Genomic DNA, 27593 nt, shown 5'->3' on the forward strand with positions numbered 1-27593 from the left:
TTGATCTAATCTTACAAGAAGTTGTTTTGGCCAGAACCTGAAACAAGGTACTAAGTAGAACTAATCAAGACAAGGCTTGTGTTCCCACCTTTACTCATTGGACTCCACAAGTATGCTAGCTTCACAAAGTACACTTTCTAACTTCAAGAGAGTTCACACCTCCCTTAAAGTCATTGGGCCAGAGAGCACTATGGAGAAAACCCATAATCCCATTCTCTCAGAAGAGGCAGATAAAAAGCCAGCGATGAAGGATCTATGGCAGAATACATATTTTCCTCTTGGCTGGCTGATCGCGCTAGACTCGAGAGAAACGACTCTGCTGCAGAGAACACTTTTGGGATTTCAGTGGAGCTACGCCAGAAGCCCCTCTCCGCGGCAAATTGGTGCCTGGGCCCCCCAGAAGGAGATAAGAGAGATCTTCCATCTCTGTTGGAGGCAGAAGAAGGCAGAGGCAGAGGCTGAAGGACAGAACCTTTGGATTTGGAGACATCCGAAGGGCTCTAAGCCTCTAAGCCGGCTGTCCTCTGAGAACAAACTCCAACATTTGAACTCTAACAAAGAATAACTAGTTTAACAAGATGGAGAAACTAAAAGGAGGCAATTCTATCATTTCTAATTTACTTTTAAAATTTCATATTTATAGTTGATATTTTCTATCAAGAAAATCCTCTAATTTCTTTGGTATTATTTAATGGTTTTTTTTTTTTTGTTTTGTTTTGTTTTTTTTGCTACTAGCCTCAATATATATAGTAAAAGCAGCTGATGACAACTTTCACTACAGTAATTACATACATTTCAAAACAGATAACTCCTTAGCATCTTCCACAGTCAATTTATCTTAAATGCTTTAATTTTTCTTTAATGGTATTTTAAATCATTTATATTGTTCTCTGAGTATTTTTTGTACTATTTCATAGCTTTTAACTCACTGAGAAAACAACATGTGCCAACCTGCTATCCAGAGAGTAGAGAAAAAAATTACCCTGTAATTCACACATAATGCATAGTTTCTTATTTGCATATGCTAATAACACAGTTATCCTTAAAAAGATTTTATCTAATGAGATTTATCACTACAAAAAGTTGTTCTGAGTCAACTATATTTAAAAAAATTCTTTGAAGACAGGGATCTACACTATATTTCTTCATGTACTCCAAAGAATCTAGTAGAGCATTATGCATCATGAGTTCTCATTAAACATTTATTCATGACAAAATTTTATGTAGCGTATTTTTTTTTTCAAAACAAATCCCACAGTAATTCCAAAACTAACTAAATAAATTTGTAGACATTAGCACTTAGCTAATATGTTATAATAGAGATTCTTAAAACTTTTTCATCTCAGGACCCCTTTAAACTCTTGATAGGTATTGAGTACCCTCCAAAGAGTATTTTTATTTGTGTTACCATCTATCAATATTTGCCTTGTTATGAGTTTTTCAATTTTTAATATTATGAACGTATTTTAACCTGACTGACCCCCTGAAAGGGTCTTAAGGACCCACAAGAGTTTCTAGACTTCACTTTGTACTTTAGAATTTCTTTAATGTTTAGGTTATACTAGCATTTTCTAAAGCACAAAGAGAGGAAAAATAGGACTTCGTGTCACAAAAGGAAATCATTAAAAGGAAGAGAAACCTGTGTCTCAAGAAGCAACCAGTTTCAGTGAAGAAGGCTCTGCACTTAAACTCAAGAGTACTTGAGTGACCATTGCTACCAGCAAAACCTTGGGCAAGAAATATTTCTGGGCCTCAATTTTCTCATCTATAGTCAGTGGAGAATAGAATAGATCATATTTAAAACTCCTAATATAAATCCACTATTCCTTGATCACATAAATTATATTTGGGAATATAAGAGAAAAGAACAGGACTCAAAACTAGAATAAATCATGCAGATGGGAAACAAAACACTACCTGGTAGTTGTGGCTAAATGGCAAAAAGATCAAGAGACTGAAGAGAATGTGAGGATAAAAAATTATTGAGTTAAAAAAAAAAGGTAATATCACTATATAAATTAAAATACTATTTATTCATATGCCAAAATATCCCTGGATACTACATGAATCTTCACAGGTTCGTAACTTAAGGTTGATTCTTAAGGTGCATGACTATGGCTATTGCTGTTTTAAAGTTTTGATTAAAATATTTCAATTTAATTGATTTCCTTTATAATCCTATATATTTTATTTTATGCTCTTAAAAAATTATTAGGAAAAGGGGTTCTCAGACCAATTATGAAAAGCATGAATGACACACAAAAAGCTGAAGAACCTTGAACTAAGTACTATGAAATACAATTATATTAGGTGATTTTTTTCTCAATTCCTGATAAAATTCAATTAAATTTAACAAATATTTATAGTACTCCTATTATAGAAGGCAGTGTTAAACACTGGGCAGATAAGAAAGCAAAAAAAAAAAATGAAGAAGGTAGAGAAACCAGTGGTTATAAAGACAAATTAATACAAATAAATACAAAATAATTATGATATAATTTCAGGTGTGACTAAGAATGGAGAGATCTGAAAGGCCTTATGTAGGAAGTGGCACTTGAAATGAGCCTTGAAGATAGGATTCCAAGAAGTAGAAATGAGCAAGGAGAACATGCTAGGCAGAGGATGATGGTCTATGCAAAAGCATGGAGACAGCCAATGAAATGTTGTACAAGGGTAACATTAAATGGGCTATAACACAGAACAAATGTGGAACCAACTTTGGAGCCAAACTATATTGGGAAGGGTAGAAAAGGGAATCAGCATTTATCAAATGCCCACTCTGTGCCAAGTGCTGTGTTAAGCATTTTTACATATATTTTCTCATTTGATTCTCATAACAATGGAAAATAGATGCCATTAATACTTCCATTTGATGAGTAATCAGAGGTTACGTAATTTACCCAGGGTCATTTAGCTAATAAGTATTTGAAGCCAGATTTGATCTCAAGTACATGATGACTCCAGATCTAACTATGCACTATGCTACCCAGCTGCCTTCAAAGGCAGCTGTTCTTTTTCAGAGGTTTATGATATAAAGTATACTATAGCACATATAACACCAGACTTTTTTCAATGAATTGAGAAAAATATTCTATTCTATTAGATACCACCACTGTGCTTTAATTCACTGAAATGGGATTACCTCAGTAATAGGTCCTTCTCTTGTGCCTCGAAGAAGACTCATTTCATCTGAAGTCAACTGGAATTTAGATAGGAAAGCATCTGCAACTTGAGCTCTTATTTCTAATGTTTGACTGGAATTAAAAAAAGCCAAGTAAGTTAATTATTTCCATAAGTTTATATGAAATTAATATTTAAAGCATAATAAAAAAAATTTTTTAAAGGCCTAGTGAATTTCCTAAGTTATTTTCTACCCTCAAAGAATTTGGAAGTTCACCACCACAAAAGTAGTGCAACCTTCTGCAGTCTTGTTATTTTCACAGTTATCTTGATAAAGCAGGAAGAAGAGCTGACTAGTCATCTAAAAGTACATTAAATAGTTACTGTGAACTAATATTTTAAAAAAATTTCTGCCACTGATATTTGTATTCATAGCTCACCAATTTTATTTCAGAAGAGTGGAATACATAATTGCTTTCAACCCTTTTTTTTATAAGCATTAAAATATCAATCATTTAAGTTTGGACCTAAAGAATACTAGACCTGAATAACCAAAAACATTCATTCATCTCTTCTTCAAGAAAACAATTACAATTCTAGATTAAAAATACAGGTCAATAAATGATCTGCCAATTTTCTCAACTTCACTTGTCATCTTTTTATATATTTGTCTCATTTTTATTTTAATAGATTATAGCTGAACCTAGATACTAGTCACTACTCATTGTGGATATTTTGCAGATAGAAGCAGCCTAAGAGTAGAGGTAGTATATAATTGGTAAAGACATAGGGGAAAATTAAGCAAGTACACAAAAGATATCACTTAAGTAGGTGGGAGCTGTAGCACAACAAATTCAAGTTAGCTAGCACCTACTGTAGTTCTATACTAGGTGAAAAGAGAAGATATAATTAGAAAATATATTTTCCCTATCCTCAGTGAATCAAATGGACAGACGTGACATAAAAATAACTTGAATACAAAATAATACATGATAAAAGGACAGGCCAGAGCATGTTACTTCTCTGCTTCAATAACTCAGCAATTTCCTACCAAGATCAAATGCCAAATCCTCTCTCTGGCAGCCAAAGCCCTTTATAATCCTGCCCTCCTTCCCCTCATCTTTCAGTCTTCAGCCTCTTCTCTATGACCTTTAGCCTCCTTGCCTTCCCACTAACAAATGCCACACTCCACCTCTCTGCATTCAGCATTTTCTCTGACTATTCCCATGTTCTTCACCTCTGGGTCCTGGACTTTTTCAGTAACAAAAATAAAATCTCATTCTACAGGCAGCCTTTCCTGATCCCTCTTAATTCTAGCATCTCCTGTTAAATATTTCCTATTTAGCCTCTATATAACTTGTTTCTGCTGCATGTCTCCCCCATTAGAGTGCGAACTCCTTGTGGGCAGGGGGACAGAAGGTAGCCAGTCTTTTTGTACTTCAGTGTCAAGCAGAGTACCAGATACACAACAGGTACTTAATAAATACGTAATGACTGACTGAATAAAAGTATCAAAGAGCTAAGTGTTATGCTAGATTTGACAAAGAAACGTCATGACTAACAGATAAGGGAGTGTGATATAAATTGGATTTTAAGGAAGATAAATCAATTCAAGAGGTGCGGTCAGGTAAAAAGGAGTTAAGGAGATTGAGAAATCAGTGAAGGGGGTTTTGGCTTTGGATCTCAACTAATAGTCAAGAGTTTTCAGATTTCAATATATAAGATGGTCCTAGAAATGTTTATTTATCCATACACACATGCATACATACATATATGTGTAAATATTTTAACTACTGAAATTATACATTTCCCCAGCAACTTTAACAGATTCTTAATATTAAAGGCGAATAATCATAATTCTAAATGCTCATAATCTGCATTATTAGATTTCATTTTGTTTTCAATAATGCATCTTCACTTGTAAATAACTGCTTCAGACTAAGATTTCTAAAATCAAATATCCATTATGAATCATGTTATATATACCAATGGACTCCAGGTGGCAGCAAAGTTCTACTAAGCTCAAAGTCAACTTCAAAATTTTAAATATCTGTCCTTAAATAATTTTTTCAGCTTTAAACTTCTATGGATTGATTTATGTAAAAACAGAACAAACCTTGTTCATAGGCTACCTACTTTATTATCTTAAAGCATCAACTAGTACTGTACTAATATAAATTAATTCATAGGGCAACTAATTAAAGTCTCTTTGGTAAAGCAGCCAACTATTTATATATGTAACTCATATATTTATGTATATGCGGTTATACAGAGCAGTTAAGTGGTATAATGAATGGATAAAGCTCTGGGCCCAGAGTCAGGAAGACCTGCATTCATATAAGACCTCTAACACTAGCTATGCTACCTCAGGCATGTCACTTAACACTGTTTGTCTCAGGTCCTCCCCTTGGTAAAACGAATTAGAAAAAGAAATGGCAAACCATTCCAGAAATGGCAAACCATTACCAAAGAAATTTCAAAAAAGGGCCACAGAGAGTCAGACACAACTGAACAAATATGATTATATGCATATATTTATGAGTGTATATATATTTCAATATGTGTATGTACCTATACAATATAGGTACCAAATATATTATGGAGTCATTTGTTATACACATATGCCATATATAATACATATATACATATATAAAATACATACACACACACATATATATAATACATATATATATACACACACTGTCATTGGTTTAATGTATATGCATAATATCTCCTGTTATATATATATATATATATATATATATATATATAGTGTATCTATAGATATAGGTAGATAGATACACATACACACACTCAACAAGACAGAAAGTATTTCACATTTTTTTTAAAAATCACAATAAGGCTATTTGAATTAAACTGTGCATTCAGCACATTGTAGCCCAGAATAGAAATGGAGCTTAGTTAGCTGAACACTAAGGCTCTATTTAGAGGTCAAGAGTAACATTTCACATTACACTACTTTTGCCAAAGGATTAAGAAATGGAAAAAATTTTTATAAAACTAAAAATGGAGGAAGACAAAGCATGTTAAAAAATCTTAAACTGGCAAGTGTATGTATACATACACCCACACATACAACCCCCTCCCCTACTCCCCCCAAATGATTATATACACACACACACACACACACACACACACATACATATATATACATATATATGTATGTGTGTGTATATATGTATATGTGAAAGTTTTTGAAAAACTAGAATATTACACAAATGTATGATCTGTTTATCAGAGGGTCACTGCTTTAGAGAGCATAATAACAGCACCAATATCACAGAGATTCTGAAAGAATCCAGTGAATTAATATATGTAAAGTGCTTTATACATTTTAAAGTGCTTTATAAATATTATTATTACTATTACTAACACTACTACCATCCAGACTAACCTCATTTTCCAGACTAGGTTTTAAGGATTATTAAAATTTCTATACATACTGTCACACCCAAGCCTCCAAACACTATGAGATCTATCTCCATTTACAGATGAAGAAGCTGAGGTTTAAAAATGTAGTGATACACTTAAGGTTACAAATATACATAGTAATGGTAAGATTTTGAATGTAGGCCCTCTTCTTCCACCTCCAGCACTCTTTCCATAGTACCACGATGCTCCTATACATATACCAGTGTATACAAAAATAGATTTTTTTTTCTTGAAAAGAAGGCAATAATACCAGCAGACTCAAATCACTTAATCTTCCTGACTCTTAATTCCTCATCTGTAATAATGAGGATTAAAGTATTTCCACTAACTACCTCAAAGAAATGTTAGGGTGATTTGTAAATCTAAAAGTTACTTGAAAAATAATAGTTGCAATATCTTCTGGTTTCTATGTGCACTGCAACAAAACAATAGATGTCAGAAGCTATGGGAAAAGCTTCCAATAAGGTCATTTTGAAAATCTGAATGAAATATAAATTTAGAAATCTGAAGCATCTCATATCAATTATTGATTGTTATCCTATGAGAGGAATCTCATCTACCATTTTTTGATCACAGCAAACTAGGCCATTTGAATTATTCTGAAACTGTGTATTCAGTACATTGTAGTCCAAAAGAAAGAGAGGTAAGGGGAGGGTGAGAATGAAGAAACCACAAGGCTGAAGACAAAGAGTCTATTCAAGAGTCAAGTCAGCATAAATAAGCCAAGCTAACAGATCATGGGAACATGCTACCAATGCTAAGGGAAGAAAGTGCCAAGAACTGTTACCCTTAAGCTCTAACAGAATGGCTTCTTAAGGGGGACCAATTTCCAAGTTTTAACTGTTACCATGGAGACAGGGTTGCCCTGAGAGAGAATGTGAACTGTTGGAAAATTATGCTCTTCATGCACTTTTCCCTTGAACTGAACATAAAAGTGAACTATTTGGTAAGAATAACACCCAGGTACTTTAAAACAGAAAGGAGGATTGAATTAACCTTTCAGAGTCCAACTAACATTGCTTTTCATTTCTTCATTTTAAGCCTACAATGTTTGTTTGTTTTTTTAATTTTATAGATAAATATAGGTATATATGTATTATAGTTATGATTAAATAGTAATTTTGCTAACTAGATTTCAGTTTACTATTTTAAAGAACTATCAATTTTCAAAATGAGTTTTTCACAGAATTGTATCTAAGACCACAACAGAAACATGAAATATGAATAAAGCAACAAAAGAAATCAAGAGTAACATTTCACATTACACTACTTTTGCCAAAGGATTAAGATATCATGGAAAAAATATAAAACTAAAAATGGAGGAAGACAAAGCATGTTAAAAGAAAGCTTAAATATGTTATGGGTAGAAAACTGCTTAAAATAAGATTGACTGCCTTCAAACATGGATGGCTATGGTAATCCAGTGTTTGACAAACCCAAAGACCCCAGATTTTAGGATAAGAATTCACTATTTGACAAAAACTGCTGGGAAAATTGGAAATGAGTGTGGCAGAAACTGAGCATTGACCCGCACCTTACACCATATATCAAGATAAGGTCGAAATGGGTTCATGGTTTAGACATAAAGAGGGATACTATAAGCAAATTAGAGGAACAAAGGACATTCTACCATTTAGATCTATGGAGAAGGAAGGACTTCGTGGCCAAAGAAGAACTAGAGTACATTATGGAATGCAAAATTGATAATTTTGACTATATTAAGTTTATATGTTTTTGTACAAACAAAACCAATGCAAACAAGATTAGAAAAGAAGCAATAAACTGGGGGAAAAATATCTTACATGCAAGGGTTTTGATAAAGGCCTCATTTCTAAGATATATAGAGAATTGACTCAAATTTTAAAGACTACAAGCCATTCTCTAATTGATAAATGGTCAAAAGATATGAAGACAATTTTCAGATGAAGAAATTAAAATCATTTCTAGTCATATGAAAAAATGTTCTAAATCACTAGTGATCAGAGAAATGCAAGTTAAGATAACTCTGAGGTACCATGACATACTTCTCATATTGGCTAAGATGATAGAAAAAGATAATGAACAATGTAGAAGAGGATGTGGGAAAACTGGAACACAATACATTGTTGGTGGAGTTGTGAACTGCTCCAACCATTCTGGAGAGCAATTTGGAATTCTGTCCAAAGTATATCAAACTGTGTATACCTTTTGATTTAGCAATGTTTCTACTAGGCTTATATCTCAAAGAGATCTCAGAATTATCTGTATCCCAAGAGAGGACTATGGGAATTGAGTGTGGGTCATAATATAGCATTTTCACTTTTTTTATTGTTGCATGCTTGCATTGTGGTTTCTCATTTTTTTTCTTTTTGATCTAATTTTTCTTGTGCAGCATGATAATTGTAGAAATATGTATAAAAGAATTACACATGTTTAACATATTGGATTACTTACTATCTAGGAGAGGGAATGGAGGGAAAGGAGGGAGAAAAAATTTGTAAAATAAGGTTTGCAAGGGTGAATGTTGAAAACTATCTTTGCATATATTTTGAAAATAAAGTTATTATTAAAAAATAATAATTTGTTCACCATTTCCTTACTGATAAGGATCACCCCCCCCTTTTTTTTTTAAACATATGGGTCTAATTCTTTTTTCTTTGATTTTTTTGGAGTACAGCTATTATTCTTACCATGTTACCAGTGAATACCTCTAGTAACTTGTGCCTACTAATCATTGTTATAGGGAAAGACAATGATGGAAATTCATAAGCCCCAAAACAGTAAAAGTATAAAGCCAAAGGGTATTTAAAAGTAGAAGTAACTGTTCAAGGGCCTAAACCAGTGCAGGTGAAAGTTTGGGGAATAGTCAAAAAGGGCTATTACACACATAAATCTCCTAATTAAGTACATAACTATATTATAAAATATAAATTATAAAATTACAAATCACTGAACAAATTTAAACTGCTGCTTTTTTTAAAGAAGAAAATTATAATTTAAATATTAATGGTAATATCAAAATAATCTGAGAGTTTTGGATTTTGGCTATAATGTTCCTGGGGAGTTTTCATTTAGTATTTCTTTCAGGAAGTGATCTGTAGTTTCTTTCAATTTCTATTTTGCCTACTAGTTCTAAGATTTCTGTTGTTTTCCGTTATAAATGTGATAACTAGGCTCTGTTGTTGTTGCTGTACATGGCTTTCAAGCAATCCAAAGATTCTTAAATTATCTCTCATTGATCTATTTTCTAGATCAGTTGTTTCTTCTATATTTCACATTTTCCCACCTCACTCCCCTTTTTTTGTCCAGGTTTTTAATGTCTCCTGGTATCATTAGTTTTCATTTCATTAGTTCTGATTTTAAGGAGTTACTTTCTTCAGTATTTTTGTACCTCTCCTAACAAGCTTTTAATTCTCTTTTCATAGTTTTCTTTCACAACTCTCATTACCTTCCCCTATACAATTTTTCTTTTATTACTTTTATTTTACTTTTTAAATTCCCCCTCCCTCTTTGTTTTTTTTTCTCTTATCTTTCTTTAACTCATGTAGGAATTCTTGTTGGACTTGTATCTAATTAATGTTTTTCCTTTGAGGTTTTGTTTTTCAAAGTTTTCAATTCATTGTCTTCTTCTGAATTTGAATCTTAAATTTCCCTGTCATCACACTAGTTTTGTTTTGTTTTGTTTTTTTTTAAATGATCAGGTTCTTTTTATTTTTTGTTTGCTTATTTTTCCACACTAAGTCAATGTTTCTTGACATTGGGCTTTAAGTTAGTATTGAACTCTTACTTCTAAAGAGGATGTCTGACCTGAGCTTCATTCTTTTACTTCTTCCTGTTCTTTTTAGATCTCTATGTAGGGGCCTGTTATTTTTTTAGTGCCTACAAAATGTTATCCAGAATGAGGACTCTTTATTGTTCTCCAAGTCTTTATTGGGCAAGTTCCTGACCCATTTTAGGTCTGCTGGTTTGTGGGTATGTGAGCTTCCATAGACTGCTATTGCACTCAACTACAACTCTCTAGATTTGATAGATTCAAAGTTATTGAATTGTTAGTTCCCCCTTGGATTTAATCTTCAGCCTCGGTTTATTCAATTGTAAGTCAAAGGTTAAAACTGAGTCTCCACTTTCCTCTTGGGACTTGGGAGTCACTGCTATGTTCCTGAAACTTGTTCCTTATACTGAAGAGGCTCCTGCTCAACTACAACAACTCATCTCTGCCTAGAACAATTACCTGAAACTGGGTAATAGGCAATAGAGCTACTAGAAAGTAAAGCATCCTTTGGTGTAATGTCTGGGCTAGCTTTCTCTGGAAGATCTGGAGCAACCTTGATCTTAGTGGAGGAGTGCAGAAGGCAGGAGAGCCACCAAGAGAATGGTCAAAAATGGAATGTCTCACTTCCAGTCCTCTCAGCCCTTAAATACCTCAAAATGATTATATCATTACAGCACACTAAGTATGTGAACTAGAGAAAGATCATCTCATTAATCACACTGTGTTAACAACCTGCTGTGAGTTATCTTTGCTTCAAGTATACTTTTCTCAGAGTTCCCCAATATCTGCGATCCTCTACACCTTGGAATCCCCAAGAGTTCAGTTCTTTCTTATCCTTAATGCTGGACTACTTTCCATTGCTGCCACTGCTGTGCCTGTCATAGAACATTAATGCTTCCTCCTGCTGCCACACGACTTTTCCACTGAGCTTCTGGTCAGCCCCCTCTCCAATGTTTGCAGCCTTCTCTACCTAGCTTTTTAAGCTACCAAGGACTGGAAAAATGGCTCAATGTGACTTCTTCATGGCTTTCATAATTAAAATTCTATCTGGAACACTTTCTAAATCACCGTGGAAGAGCCCAAGCAAAAATGTTATATTTCACTCTACCATCTTGACTATAAATATCAATTTATCTTTTGAAAAACAGACACAATGAAATGAAGAATTCTGAGCCTAAATAGAACCCTTAAAAAGTCATCTAATTCTCCTGTTTCCAAACTATTCCTAATAGACTTCATTGTTATATCAAATGACTCTCTCTGTACCATGATAACCATGATAATAAAAGAAACAGAAGATATCAATAAAAACTCATTTAAAAAATTGGATACGGAATATCAGAGTCAGTGTAGAGGGTACTATTAGCTCATTTTTCTTCATTTTATAGTAAATGGGATTCAGAGACTTCCTCATGGGCTTTCTGAAAGCTAAAAATATTTTTAAAAATAATAGTATCTACCTCTCAGGATTGTTGCAAAGATAAAATAAGACTGTTAGAAAGCAGTTTGTAAACTTTAAAGTGCTATTTAAATGCTAGCTATTAATACTACTACTATTAACTAACCTGTACCTAAATAAGAATTCTTCCCTACAAAAGATGGAGGGTTGAGGACAAATATGTATTTGTCTTCATTTCATGATATCATTACCAAAGAATTTGTTATCAAGTTGCCTAGTCTAATGCTAGGACTATAAACAATATATATTGTACTGAACTTACTAGCCCTTGGTTATTCTACCTTCCCCTTATGCCAGCACAATAGATGAATACTACTTATATGTAATAGCTGTTCTGCTTTCCCTTAAGCTCAAGTATCTCTTTATTAAGCATTCTTAACTCAATTATTCTATTTTAGCCCTCTCTTTCTGACCTAGGCTCTGAGTGAGACATGCATTTCAAATTAATTCAATTCAGAAAGTATTTATTATTCTCCTACTATTTCCAAGGTGTTATGTTAAATGCCAGGGACACTTTTTTTTTTTTTTTTATGATATTTCTACTCCTGAGGAAAGAGTTTATATTTTACAAGGAACAGCTAGGTGGCACGGTCGAGCTAACACCAGGCCTGGAGTCAAGAAAACCTCAGTTCAAATCTGGATTCAAAACACTAGTTAGAACTACACCTAAAGAAAGAACACTGGGAAATGAATGTAAACTGCTGGCATTTTGGTTCTTCTTCCCGGGTTATTTTTACCTTCTGAATCCAATTATTCCTGTGCAAGAAGAGAACTGTTTGGTTCTGCACACATATATTGTATCTAGGATATACTGTGACATATTTAACATGTATAGGACTGCTTGCCATCTGGGGGAGGAGGTGGAAGGAGGGAGGGGAAAAAAAACAGAACAGAAGTGAATGAAAGGGATAATGTTGTAAAAAATTACCCAGGCATGGACTCTGTCAATAAAAATGTATAATTATTTATAAAACAAACAAACAAAAAATACTAGCTAGGTAATAATCATGAGCAAGTTATTTGACCTCTATTTGCCTCAATTTTCTCACCTGCAAAAAGAGGAATAGGACTTATTTCCCAGGGGTTTGAGAGGGCCAAATGAGATAATATAAAGTGACCTGGTGCATGGACTCTACCAACATCAATCAATCAATTTATCTTTTGAAAAACAGATCAATGAAATGAAATGAAGAACTACAAGCCTGAATAGAACCCTTAATTAGCCATCTAATTCTCCCACTCCCAAACTATTCTTAAAAGACTTCATTGTCGTAATATATAGCTCTCTGTACCATAAGGACAACCAGGATAATATAAGAAAGAGAAGACTTCAATAAAAACTTATTTTTAAAAGGATAAGGAATATTAGAGTTAGAAAGGACCATAGAGGCCCTATCTCAATTCTCTTTCTTTATAGTAAATGGGGCTCAGAGACTCTTCCTTACAGGTTCTCTGAAAGTTAAAAAAAAATTAAAAATAATAAAAATGAAAGCATCTACCTCCCAAAATAGTACTACGTGCCTAGTACATAGTAATACTATATAAATGCTAATTATTATTATTATTATTAATTACTACAAAGGACATGACATACAGAGGTAAAGAATAAATTACATTAGGAAAAGAAGGGAGGACAGAGAAGAACTAATAACTTTATAGAGGCAGTGGCACTCAATCTGAACCTTGAAGGAAAAGAAAATCTACAAGGCTTATCAGACAAAGGTATACAGTTCAGGAAAAAAGGATGCCCTACATGAAATCCATTTTGACTAGGAGAGAGAGAAGAAATTTAAAAGAAAAAAGGGATGGGTGGAGTTAGACTGCGGAATGCTTTAAATCATAGGCTAGGGAGTTTGTATTTTATCCTAGAGCAACAGCAGCCCATTAGAATTTTTTGCCAAAAGCATAAAGATTGTGTAAAGCATAAAGTGTTTGTGTAAAATGCCAATGAAAATAATTCTTAGTTCAGAAATTATCTTTTGACAATATTAATGAAATTTAACAACCAAATACACAGGAAAGCTTTGAAGGGAGTAGACTTGGAGAAAATGTAACAATGAGACCTACACAGATCACAATCCATAAAAGGAATCTCATCCTTTGTGACCTACTTTGTCTCACCCAAAACAAAAAGGAAGTACTTTTAACTCATTAATCTCTACCCTGAAGTGCAGAGCCAATCCTGCAAGTGTTTATCAAAAAGAAAGGAATCTAAGAAACTTTATCTCAGAGGAAAAAAGAAACCATAAATAAACTCCCAAAGTCAAAGAGGGGTCATAGATCTTAGTTTCTGTTAACTTTATCAAACATTTAAAGAATAAAAAAGGTAGCATGATATTAGCTAGAGAGCTGGCCTCTAAACCAGGACCTTGATCAAAGTCCCTCCTCTGGCACAGTTTAAAAATCTTGGGTAAAGAATTTTACCTCTCAGTACTCTAAGCACCATCTTAGATTATAAATTACAAAGAAGGAACTGGGATGCTTTGGTACAAAGTTTCTTTACCTGAGAGTTCCATGTAGCAATGAAGTTCAGTCTCTATTCCTAATCAATAATTCTTAAGTCTACATAGACTTGCTTCCCCCCCCCCCCCCTTAAAGAGAACACTTTATTATTGGCTTCTGAGGAGGAAGAATATTGGTCAAATCTGGCATAATCTATTTAGTGCATTTGAATTTTCAAGGAGCTTGTTGCTCGAGCAAGGTTTTGTATCTCTTGTGCCAAGTTGTTAATTTCCTTTCCAAGTCTTTCTTCTGTAATATACATTTCCCTTAAGTATTCTAATTGCATTTAGAAAAACCATTTTAAAATTCTTATTTTAACTTGTTTCATCTCTTGATTACTATGTACAGGGAATTGAAGGAAAACTTACGAATTTATGTTAAATGCTTCTCATTTTATTTTGTAGCTATTCTTTAAAAAAATAACTAAAGTTTCTACATTTTCATGTGTTATCTTACACTGTCAAAACTTTTACAAGAATGTCATAAATAAAAGGTAGCAGATTCCACATGCTGCAGGTGTTCTCAAGTATTTCTTTGTACAAAAAGAGTGCTTGCATAATAACAATACTGGTGTTACTATGTCTTTCAAATTATATTTACAAAAACGATCAGCAGGGATGATTTTAGCCTGTAGAGACACATATGAAGTGAGTAGAACCAAAGGAACATTATACATAGCGACAAGAAGATCACACAATGATTAATTCTGATGGACGTGGCTCTTTTCAACAATGAGCTGATTCAGGCCAGTTTCAATGGCCTTGTGATGGAGAGAGCCATTTGCAACCAGAGAGAGGACTGTGGGGACTGAGTGTGGATCACAACATAGTATTTTCACTTTTTTTGTTGTTTGCTTGCTTTTTGTTTTCTTTCCCATTATTTTTCCTTTTTGATCTGATTTTTCTTGTGCAGCATGATAATTGTAAAAATATGTTTAGAAAAATTGCACATGTTTTATAAATATTGGATTACTTGCCATCTAAGGGAGAGAGTAGTGGGGGGGAGGGAGGAAGAAAAATGTGGAAGACAAGGTTTTACAAACTATGCATATATTCTGAAAATAAAAAGATTTTAAAAATTATATTTGTAAACTCAGAACTCAATGGGGGGTGGGGGGGGGAATTTTCATTATTACCAAGTTTAATTTGTTCTTGAAGGAACTTTCCTACCAAAAATTATAAATGTATAGAATCAAAAAAAATTTGTTTTGAAGAAAAACTTAAATGATTCCTAAAAGTATTGAAATGTTTAAACAATTATCTTATATAAGATTAAAAAATTAAGACTAGTTACACAAATCATAAAAAAGCAAAGTTCCATGGTTCTTTTGGGAGGAAAAAACTCTAATATATAAAATCTATTTTTTAAATTATCTTTCCTTCACTTTTATTACCTATCCAAAACATTAAACTTCTTACCACAACAATTAGGAGAGAGAAAAATTGTATATCACAAACTGTAGAAAAAGCTGAATTCAGAGAAGAATTTACTACTTGTAATAAGAAAACTTTCAAGTTCCTTATTTTTCCATGATTCAAGTTAAGACAAACTTTAGAGATAATGAACATATGTAAAATAAACAAATTTACCATACAACACATTAGCATGTATAAACTTGAAAAAAAACTATGTATAAGCACCACTTTTTCAAATCATATTACAAAAAATTAAATTATTCTTCCTAGCAAAAGCACTTTTTTTTAGCAAACAAAAAGAAATTTCAGCCAGATGTTCTCATAATGCAATGGAGGCAGGATCTGATGAGTGTTGATAAAATATGAAAATTATAATCTATATGAAGCCTAAATAATGACAATATTATGTGGGAGAAAAGGCATAGCAAATCTCAAAGAATGTTTTTATAGACATTAAAACTAGAATTAATCTCAAAAGCTCAACAAGTTCATCTACTTGTCTTTGGGGAGATAATGTACCCACTTTGCAAAATTAGAAACTGAAACCTTGAGGCTCCAGATCATGAACCAATTTAACAGAGGAGGAAAAAAAGTCTAAATTGTTTCTTCTACTACTACTTTGTTTTTCTACATTTCCCTGCTAATGAAGCAGTGTTGTAGTAGATGGAGTGTCAGACTTGGAAGTCAGGAAGCTGTGATTTCAAAATCTTCCTTAAACACTTGCCTGAGCTGTGTGTGACCCTGGACCAATAACTGAGCCTCTGTTGCCAAAATTTCCTTCTCTGTGAAATAAGCAAGTTGGGTTAATTGGCTTTAAATGTTCCTTTCAGCTCTAAATCTATGATTCTATGGGTTAATAAGTAATAGTGCAGCAATAATCAATGTAATATAAGTTACTATAGCTACAAAATACATACATTTATTCATTAAATAACTCAATGACCTATGTGGAAAATAAGAGAAAACACTACATACCTTTCTGCTTGAAGTTTAGTAGTTTTTATTATCAAATCTTGAGTTTGCTCCTTTGCAGCCTAGAATTATAAAGAAAATTCATCTTGTTAGAACATCATACTATATACTTGTTCCTCTTTTTTAGAGGAGAATAATGGGAGGAAATGTGGTAGAGTGTTGTTAGAATCCCTGGGTTTAAATGTTACTTCAAATACTTATTGGCTGTGTGACTTTGGACAAGCCTATGGACGTTAATTTGTAAGAGAACCTTAAGCTCCAAGGTAAAGTACACAGCTTCTGATTTTAAATAAATCATAATAAGATAGATTTACCTGTCTTCCAAGCCTATAGCAGGTTAGAAGTTACAGATAAGAAAGGGCTGCAGATTGCTCTAATATCAAGTAAATACAAGGCAGCAAGAAGCAAGAAGTGACGAGGAAGACATATACATAAGCATTTAATAGTGGACACAAGAATCAGAAAAGCCAAACTCTAGGACTATTCAGCACTAGGATCTATAGGCTACATCTCAACAATCCCATATTTTAGAACAGGATAACTTATAATCAATGCGATGTCTAAATCAGCAAGAAAATTATGTTTAATTTACTCTGTTTAAGAAGACAACTACTAGGGTCTATATCTTTGAGATTAAAAAAGTAAATAAATAAATAGGAAAAGGACCTACAAATAGCAACTCTTTTTGTGGTGTGAAAGAATTGGAAACTGAGGAGATGCCCATTAATTGGTGAATGCCTGAATGAGATGTACTATTTGTGATGGAATACTATTGTGCTAAAAGAAATGATGAAAGTTGGTTTCAGAAAAACCTGGGAAGACTTCTATGTACTCATGCAAAATGGAGTGAGCAGAAGCAAAAAAAAATTGTATATAATAAGAGAAATATTATAAGGATGATCAACTATGAAAGATTTAGCTACTCTGATCAAGGCAAGGATCCAAGACAATTCCTAAAAATCCCATGATGAAAAATCCTATCAACCTCCAAAGAGAGAACTAAAGAACTCTGAATGTATACAGAGGCATATTGTAATTTGACTTTTTTTTTGTTTTTCTTTTGCCATATGGCTAATAGGGAAATATATTTTGCATGACTTTGTAAGTATAATCAATACCAAATTTCTTGTCTTTTCAAGAGAGGAAGGAGGGAGAGAATTTGGAACTCAAAATTTTAAAAAATCATCATTAGTTTTTTTTTAAATGTAATTAAGAAATATTTAACAAACTAAATAAAATATAGTATAAAAATATATTGCTGGTGAAATATACCAGGCTAACCAAGTTAGACTTGCCTGCTCTCAAAAGTTCTTTCTCTGTTATGGCTAAGTAAGCCTCCTTCTGTAAATCTAACAGTGCTTTTTCTGATACAGCTAAGTAAGCCTATTTTTGTTAACTTTGGATGGATGATGAGAATTTCTAGTGCCTTCCAACTCCAAATCTAAAGTATCCAAATGGTTTAATCAGAGTTGGATTATCCTGGTCAGGGCAGAGAACCAAAACATGAGGATAATTTTTATTTGTTCCATACATATGATTCCTTTTGGATGAATAATTGATATTGATAATGGTGATTATGATGATAATGACAATGATGATAATAGCAACAATAAATGGCAGCCAGCATTTGCTGATTTGAAAAAAATGGTTGGGTGGAAAGGTTAAGACCTCAGCCTGGGCAGGTTAGACTAGGTTTTCCTTTAAAGAGGTACAAACTGTTCTTGAGATTTAATTGGCTCAGGCAACTAAGTTTTAGATAGCTGGTCTAGCTTTGTCATCCCAAGTATAGAAACAGCTAGGATACCAGAGGCTGAAGCTCTTTGTTTAGTCTTCAACTTTATAAACAATAACTTACTTTCTCCTCACAACACTATTACTGTCCCCATTTTACAAATGGGGAAACTGAGGCAAATTGATGTTTAAGTGATTTCCCATGGTCCTAAAGCTATTAAGTGTGTGAGGCATGATTTGAATTAGGGTTTATCTCATTCCAAAACTAATGCTATATAGACCATAGCAGATAGCTTCCTATTAATATTAATAATAGAGCTAAATACTGCTTTAAAGTTTATAAAACATTACTACATTTGATTTATCTAAATATCATATGGAGAGTAAGCTTAAGAGCTTAACAAATACTTATTGACTACTATAGGTTTGCAGGAAATTGAGGCTAATATTGGTTAAATATGATCCTAGGAATTTCTTGTCTTCATGTCCAGAATGACTTCTACTATGGTTCCCTTCCTCCCTCTGAATAGATGTGCTTATATGTACATAAAAAAGCAAATATGTGACTGTCATTGTTAAATAAAACAGCGAAAGAGAAAAAACACAAATCATAGAAACGGTACATATAGCTAAAAAAATGAAAATGAGTTTTTAGGAATACTGTTAATAAGAGAAGAATCTATTGTAAATTAAGATGCATTAAAAATATAGAAAAACCAATACACAAAAAAAGCTTCAAAAAAGGAGTTTAAAACAAGATTTTGAGAACATAACACTGACAAAAGAAATAAGCAGAAAAAGAGAAAATCAAAAACAAAAAATAGAAGAATAGTAACCATAAAGTTCTTGTATACAAGAAGTGACAATGAAAAATAAAAAAATGAAAGTTTATTATTACTTAAATACAAATAAAAATAAATAGATCCAAAGATAATGCTAAAAGACAAAGAAAAATACAGCCAACATTTAAGATCTTAATAAAGAATATATGAACTACTTGTAATGTTCAAAATTTTCACAAGCAATAAAAAGAAATTATAATGAAACAATAGCCACAAAAGAATTAAAATTATATTAATACTTTTATATTAGTATATGAAAAGTCACTGATTTATGATAAAGATTTTTACTAGTTTTATTGATTTGGGAAGAATCCTGAAAGTAAGATCTTAAACTAGGGAAAGAAGGCAATGGGATTGGATAACAGATGATGCTGGGATATTCCTAGTTTAAAGAATGGAAGGAGAAAACAATCAACTTTGCAATTCCAAAGCCAAACTTGAAGTTCTGATCTAGTTTAGTAAAGATCCAGGTATATTTCAAACTAAAAAATTCCCTGACTAAAATTTTATTTCTTCCAGATTTCCAAATAACCAGAATTGGACTGAAGTTTGGACTAGAATACTTAATCTGGATTCATAATCCTAAAGCTTTTCTGAAATCAAATCTGCTTTTAATTTTCAGGAAAAAAATAACAATGACTGCTTCAGTGCATTCTAACATTGTTATGTTGGAATCCTGGGATAAAAAAAGGAGCCTGAAACATTTAATTACATTTCTACTAATCTGAAAAACAGGAGAGAATTATTATTGAAATTTGCCACATAATGTAAATGTAATAAATAATACATTTGCTAGACTTGAAAGAGATCTAAAAATCTTACACTACCTTCAGGCGACTTGTCATGTCTTGACAACAGTTGTTCATTGCTTGTACATCTTCATTTATGCTTTCAAGTTCCTAAAAGAAATGGGGGAAAACTTTTTTTTTTTTAATATATCCACATACTGTCAAGGAAACGTACACTTCCCTTTTCTTGAAAAGAGAAAAAAAATTATCCATCAAAACACTCAAAATTTCTGATACCGATGTTTAGCTATATTTGTATCATTTAAAAAATGTTTTGCCCCAAGTAATAGAAAAAAATGGATGGCCTTAATACAGAGGAAACAGCACTGGGTCCAGAGTCAGAGGAAATGAGTTCAAATTTCATCCCTGATACCACTAGATGTATGATCTTGGGCAACTCACTGACTCATCCACAACGGCAGTTTTCTCACATATCAACATGATACATGTGGTTTCTGAAATTCCTTCTTACACTCCATCTAACACTCCACAATCTTTTCTACTCCAGTTGAGAGGCAATAAGTAAGTGTTACTTAATAAATAGCTCCTACTTCTTCAGCAGCAACAACTAGGTAAGGATCAGAAAGCATTCTTGCTGCCATAGTTCTTGGTACTGTCAAATGTGCAATATGAGACATACTGTTTTATCAATAAAAATGAAATCAGAATAAAATATATTACCATTTGTTTTGCCATTACACAGGTAGGCCTGTCCATTTTACTAGTAGGTAAAGGCTCCTATGTGTTTTTTCTTCTCCTGTTATAATATGATGCTCCTTCAGACCAAGATCTTGCTTTTCTATACGAAGAGCTTAATTTAATACTTTTTTCATTCATTTATTAATGACTGTTAATTATTCTTTTTTGTTGTTGTTACTGATGTCTGTTGTTTTGAAAGCAGCAACTTTTTAATAAACCTAATCTTAATCCCTCCTTTAGAATGAAGAAAAACAGTTAAATAAAATCAGCCACAATTGAATCTGCTAACATATTCCACATCCCACACTCATACTTGCTCATCTCTCTAAAATGAGAAGAAGATATTTCATCATTTGTTCTCTGGGACTAGGATTGATCATTGAAACTAATAAAAGTTTAACCATTTTTAATGCTTTGTTGTTTTTTTCTTAAAATATTTCAGTCACTCATTGTATTTATTTTCTTCTTTTTTTTTTTTTTTAACTTCACTTAGTGTCAGTTCACAGATTACATTCTTTAACTTATGTTAAATAATTTAGTTTGTCATATTTACTGTCAAGATCAAATACGGATGATTTGGATTATCTGGGACTACGAAGAATAACAATAATAGCTAATGTTGACATAGCACTTATTATGTGCCAGGCACTCTGCTAAACCCTTTTGCAATAATTATCTCATTTGATCGCTATAACAACCCTGAGAGGTAAATGCTACATTTTACTTTTGAAGAAACAGGCAAAGAAAGATTCAGTGACTTGCCCAAGGTCATACAACTAAATAAATGACTGAGGCTGAATTTGAACTCAGATCTTCCTAATTCTAAGACCAGGATTCAGCTACTAAACAATGTAGTTGCTCGTAATAATTTTAATACTATTGCCCTACCAATTTTATATTGCCAAATTTCATTCCTTTCTTGAATTCAAGTTCCCAATAAATTAAGGTGCAAAGAAAAGAATTCCAACAGTAGAAAAGGGTTCTTAGTATTTTATAACCCAACTCTCCTACCTCTGAAACTCAAATAGAAGTAGTTTATTGAAATAGGCCAGCAGAAAAGGAAAAAATGAAATATCCAGACAAAGCTACAAAAAAAGGGATAGTTTTATATAAAGAATTACGCAACTATTGAGAATAAGCAATCCATTTATAAACAACTGGAACTTACATAATCCATTCTAGAACTAAAATTTATGTTCTCTTTACTATGTAACTTGGATTGTGAAAATTTCATAAACCTAAGCTCTAAAAATATCACTTCCCATATTCTGTTATATGTCAGAGCTATTCCAACTCCTAAAATTAAGTCCTGAAGTTGCTCTGAACTAATCAATTGCTATTTTTTTCAAAATATTTATCAAATTGCAGCCCATTGATGCAGTCCAGGAATAATGAAAGAACATTCCAAACTATCTAAACAAGTTAGTGCTAATATTCGTTTTAAATGCCATAGTTTATCTAATAAAGCAAAACTATGAAAAAAAAGACAATCCAAAATCCAAATGCTAACAATATTCTTTTTTTAAATTAAGTTTGTTGTTTTTTGTTTTGTTTTGACTTTTGCTTAACAAGCAAGTTCAAATTATAGTTTCACCAAGGGACAACTCAGGAAATTGTAATATTTCCACACAAAAGTAACAAATGTGTAAAAGAAGTAAGTATATTGCTTCTGTCTTTGTTTATAATTGAATTTACTATGATGGATTTCATTTTTATGACAAGTACCAATGTACTTTTTGAAGTATTTACAAGGCTTTTCCCTATTTTGTGGTGAAACCACATAAAAGCACATATAGTAATTAACCTGGGAAATAAAGATGATGAATAAGAATCTTGTATATTGCCATGTTTTTTATAACATTTCAAAATACTGGTATGCAAAACATTAAATAAAAATTGGTTTCATCTCACAGTGAACAGACTATTTATGTGTGATAAAATAGTACTTCCTGGGTACTCTGATATAATTTAGGTTTCAGTGAGCCAAGAATAATTACAATATAGAGAAGTATGTTAAATTTTAGGACTCTCTTTTTTTCTGAAAAAACATTTAAGTAAACTCATAGCTAGATCATATATTCATAGGAAAATCTCTTACTACCTAAACTAAAATTAAAAACAATCAAAACCAGAGATCTTTAAATATAAAAGAAACCAAAAGACTACAAATACATATTATCACAGGTTCAAAGAAGAAAAAAAGTTTTAAATTTCAGTAGATGGCAAATAACAAATATTTTAAGCAAATCCAGTATAATACCTCCTTTACTTCCTTGAATATGCTCACAAATTCTTCATTGATGGCTAAACTTCTGCGTTCAATATCTCCACGTAAATTTCTTCTAGTACGCAAGCTATTTTCCACAAAGAAAGTTGACAGTGCCTTGAGAGCTTCAAGCATCTCCTAAACAATGAATAAGCACACCAAATCAGTTCTACTTATTAAAAATTTTTTTTTCTAATGCCAAGCCAAAATATAATGAAATGATGTCCATTTTTGTTACACTCCCTTTAAATATTCACCCATCAGTGCATTTATTAAATCATTTAACAATTAAAGGTGAACTGATTTCATGAAGACAAAAACGTAACATCTTCCTTATCACAACCTTACAAGTATTTGAAGACAACTAATAATTCTTCTCTTTTCCAGGCAGAGTATCCTTAGTTCCTTCAACCAATCTTCACATGGCTTGGTTTTCACTTTCCTCAATATTCTGATGGTCTTACCTGGACACACTCATTTATCAAAGCTCTTCCATGGGCACTGAGAATGGAACACAATATTCTATATGTAATCATTTCCTTTATTTTGCGTACTGTATTTCTATTAATAAATCCTTTTGAGTTCCAGGGTCTCTCCCTTATCTATACCCCCAATTAAGAAACCATATGTGAATGAAAATTAAAAGAACTCTATGATGTCACCTCACAGATTGGCTAACACCACAGGAAAAGATAATGATGAATGTTGGAGGGCATGTGGGAAAACTGGGACACTAATACATTGCTGGTGGAACTGTGAATGGATCCAAACATTCTGGAGAGCAATTTGGAACTATACTCAAAGGGCTATCAAACTGTGCATGCCTTTTGACCCAGCAGTGTCATTACTGAGTCTGTATCCTGAAGGGAAAAGAAGCCACATGTGCAAAAGTATTTGTAGCAGTCTTTTTTGTGGTCACAAAGAATTGAAAAGGAGTCGATGCCCATCAACCGGGGAATGGGATTCAAATTGTGGTATATGAAGGTAATGGAATGTTATTGTTCTGTAAAAAATGATGAGTAAGCTGATTATAGAAAGGTCTGGAAAGATTTACATGAACTGATGCTGAGCAAAATAAGCAGAACCAAGAATACATTATACACTATAACAGCAATTATGTGTGATGATCAACTGTGATAGACTTGGTTCTTCTCAGTGGTTCAGGAATGTGAAGCAATCCCCATAATCTGTGGATAGAAAATGCCACTTATACCCAGAAAAAGATCTGAGACTGAATATAAGTCAACACATGCTATATTCATTTCTTTTTTCTGTTTTTTTTTTAATCTCTCCCATGTTTTTTCTTTTTTGCTCTGATTTTTCTCTCAACATGATTCATAAAGCTATATGTATTAAAAAATAAACTTACCACAATTAAAAAAAAAGATTTGCTGTTGCAATTTCAATAACATAGCACAGAAATTCTCAAAATATTTTTTTATGTTTTTAAACACTTAACAGGGAAGGGAAATAAATAGTATAAGTAATTTCATATAGAGAGTTACTATTAAGGTTTTTAGAAACTGTCTAAGACTGTATTAGTTCATGTAAATTTTTCCAGACCTTTCTATAATCGCCTTGTTCATTGTTCATTTCTTCATTGGGAGTTACACCAATGAAATCATAATCCAAATCTCCTCCTGCCCCTAAAAGAGTACTATGTACCCTGTAGCATTAATTAAATATTCCTATTACTTTTTAAATGTTTGACAAGATGAGTAACTCACAGTATAGTAATTAAATTTTTTTTTTTCTAAGTCAGGCCAACAGATAGGGAAGATGAATTTATTTTCAATTACCAAAAAAAATTAAACTAGAAAATTTCAAAATTTCCTGTCCATATTTTTAAACATATATTTTGTGCAGTAACTCTAATGTCCATAATGTCCTAAACTTTACAAAGCACTTTACTTACAACCATGTTATTAAACAGACATGGCAAAAAGGGTGGAGGAAGGAAGATCCATGGGAGGTTTGAAGAAGAGGGATAGTTTAAGAAGGGCTGCTACAAGATGGTATAATCAGCTAATAAGGCAGGCATAGGATGATACCCTAGTAGCAGTGAAGGCCTGGTCAAGGTTATATATTTGTAGTAGACCCATTCAGAAAATTGCATAATTTTCTTCATCTTCATTCTGCAGCACATGTTAGCAATGAAGGTAGAAGAGGATGAGAGTACTTAAAAGGCTAGCAGATGTGATGCATGAAATTTTAAGAGAAGACAGGACAAAGTTGGTTCACCAAGGAGTTTAGATGGTGAAAAGAGAAGAGAGTGGCAAGTATGAGGGAGACAACCTGAAAGAGAACTGAGGGGTCTAGAGTTTAGAGGTCACAGTGTGGATAAAGAATAGAGTTTTTTAAGGGAAAGTCTCCTAAAAGGGGATTTCAAAATTCTTAAAATGAAGGTGGCATATTTATGAGTGACGGCAAGATGAAGGGTATGTCTTTTTATTTGGCTGGAGCAAGTGGAATAATTCCCAGGAAGTGAATAACCTGAGGAATTGAATGGTCAGGGTATCAATATATATGCTGAAATCCCCTAGTATGAGGGCAGTAGTTTGAGAGGAGAGAAAAATTAGTCACATACAGAATCAGTGAGGAAGGAAGGGGACTAGTTTGTAAACAATTAGTACCATGATTTTGATTGGGTAGTATATACTAATAGCATGAACCTCAAAGGAAGGGATTACTAAATGATGGAGCTACCTTCATCTCCAGGGGTAAACCTGTAATTATCAATTTGGAATGAGGAATATTCTACCTTTCCTGCCTTAACCAGTGAGCTGAGAGGAATTCGTGAAGATGCAGTCAATCCTGGATTGATTGATGAATTGATTCAAATAATAGTTATGTAAAGAAAAAAAGGAAAAATGTTCCTCTTACTAGCATAAGGAAATAGAAGAGTTAGTCAAATTTATATATCAAATGAGAAAAATATGCAAATTGCTTTGAAAACCTTGAGGTGCTATATAAATGCTAATTCTTATTATAATTCAGTCAAATTTTAGAACAATCATCTAATTAAAATATTATGGAAATGGGAGATTATATTTCCCTTAAAGTTAGGTTAAATTCCACTTTAATAGGCTGGACCTATAATTCTAGCGTAATGAAATATTTTTGGACCCTGGTTCTTATTAAGCATATCAGCAATTCCTTTTAGTCCAGAGAAGTTAAGAAAGGAGAGGGAGAGAGGGGAACAGAGAAAGAAAAGAGAGGAGAGAAGAAGGAAGGAGGAAAGAGTCAGAGACCAGACAGCACCTTCAGCCACTTTAGCACACGTGGTCTAACTCCGGCTCCACCCTTAACCCCGCCCCATAACAGCAAAGACTGGGAATGGCGAGGCAGGTAGGCTCAGCACAGTGGAGAAGCAAGAGGAAAGCTTTGAAAGGGCCTGGTTCTAGACTACGTGGTTATGACCAGGTGCGGAGATCCCTGAAAACCCTTCCCGTTCGACTTTCTTTAGAATTCGCGGCAAAGCCCTCTCTCTCTCCTCCGATCCCAGGTAAACTTTCCCCCTCGCCATCTCCTTCCCCTCCGCCCCCACCTGCCCCGCCCCCACCCAATCCCCGCCCCTCCAAGCCCGCCTCCGCGGGCTTCCCTCCCACGGAGGGTTTGGGTTACCTTGTCATTATCCAGCCTCGTCTCCAGGATCTTATGCAGCTTCCGAGACAGCGGGTTATTACTCTGCGCCGAAGCCCCACCGGCCCCATTGCCGAGGCTGCCGGGAGGCCCGGATACCGGCAAAGCGGACATCTCCCCTGTGCTGCCGCTCTCAGTCATCTCGGCGACCCTGCCCCCGGCAACCGCCACCTCAGCGCTTAGGAAGTCGGGAACAGCTTCGGGAACCAGAGCTGCCCGCGCATGCGCGGAGTGTGTGGCTTTGCGCAGGTTCCGGGTGTTTAGGGGAAGGTTCTCCGAAGAATTATTCCACTGGGTCTTAGAGGCAACCCTATAAATAGAGGAAGCGAGGCACGAGGGATGATGATGTCACGGTATTCTAAGAGAGAGAAAGTTTAAGAAGGAAAAGGGAGTTCAAAAGCATAATAAACTTGAAAATTTAAGCTGGAAGGATCTTTAGGATTTATGTAGTCCTGCTCCTTTTCCTTCCTTTTAGTCAAAAAGCGACTATTTTTTAATAATAGATTTTTATTTTTTTCAAATACATTCAAAGATAGTTTTCAACATTCACCTTGGCAGAACCTTATGTTCTAAATCCACACACACAGCATGTAATCCATTATAGGTTAAACGTCAATTTTTCTAAACATATTTCCATATTTGTCATGTCAATAAGCGTCGATAAAGTGCCAATTATGTGCCAGGCATTGTGCTAAGAGCTGGGGGTACAAAAGAATCCCTGCCCTGGAGGAGCTCATAATCTAATAGGGAAGATTACACTCTTTGGTTATTACCCTTCCTTCTGAAGAGGACCAAAATGGCGTCACTGTTAGAGTCCAGGTGATGATGATGTTTTGTTGATGAAGGAAATTGCATAAAATAAAGGTTTTGGGGGGATAGAAAGCAAGATGTATACCCTATTTCTGATGTCTTGAAGCTCAACAAGGTAGAAGATAAGATCCATTCACTGAGAG

General features: G+C 33.5%; 1 protein-coding gene across 1 annotated transcript in view; it reads right to left on the bottom strand.

The window, feature by feature from the left end:
* The window catches only part of COG6 (component of oligomeric golgi complex 6), a 116115-nt gene extending 88887 nt beyond the window's left edge, over positions 1-27228 (bottom strand). The window contains exons 1-5 of the mRNA XM_051987395.1: positions 26623-27228; positions 22993-23136; positions 20073-20144; positions 16676-16734; positions 3143-3254 (exon numbers count right to left, since the gene is read on the bottom strand). Of these exons, the coding sequence (XP_051843355.1) occupies positions 3143-3254; positions 16676-16734; positions 20073-20144; positions 22993-23136; positions 26623-26781 (546 nt within the window). The 5' untranslated portion in view covers positions 26782-27228. The remainder of the gene's footprint in view (positions 1-3142; positions 3255-16675; positions 16735-20072; positions 20145-22992; positions 23137-26622) is intronic.
* Positions 27229-27593: the final 365 nt, after the last annotated feature.

The sequence above is a fragment of the Antechinus flavipes genome, chromosome 3 (genome assembly GCF_016432865.1).
Source record: "Antechinus flavipes isolate AdamAnt ecotype Samford, QLD, Australia chromosome 3, AdamAnt_v2, whole genome shotgun sequence".
NCBI lineage: Eukaryota > Metazoa > Chordata > Mammalia > Dasyuromorphia > Dasyuridae > Antechinus > Antechinus flavipes.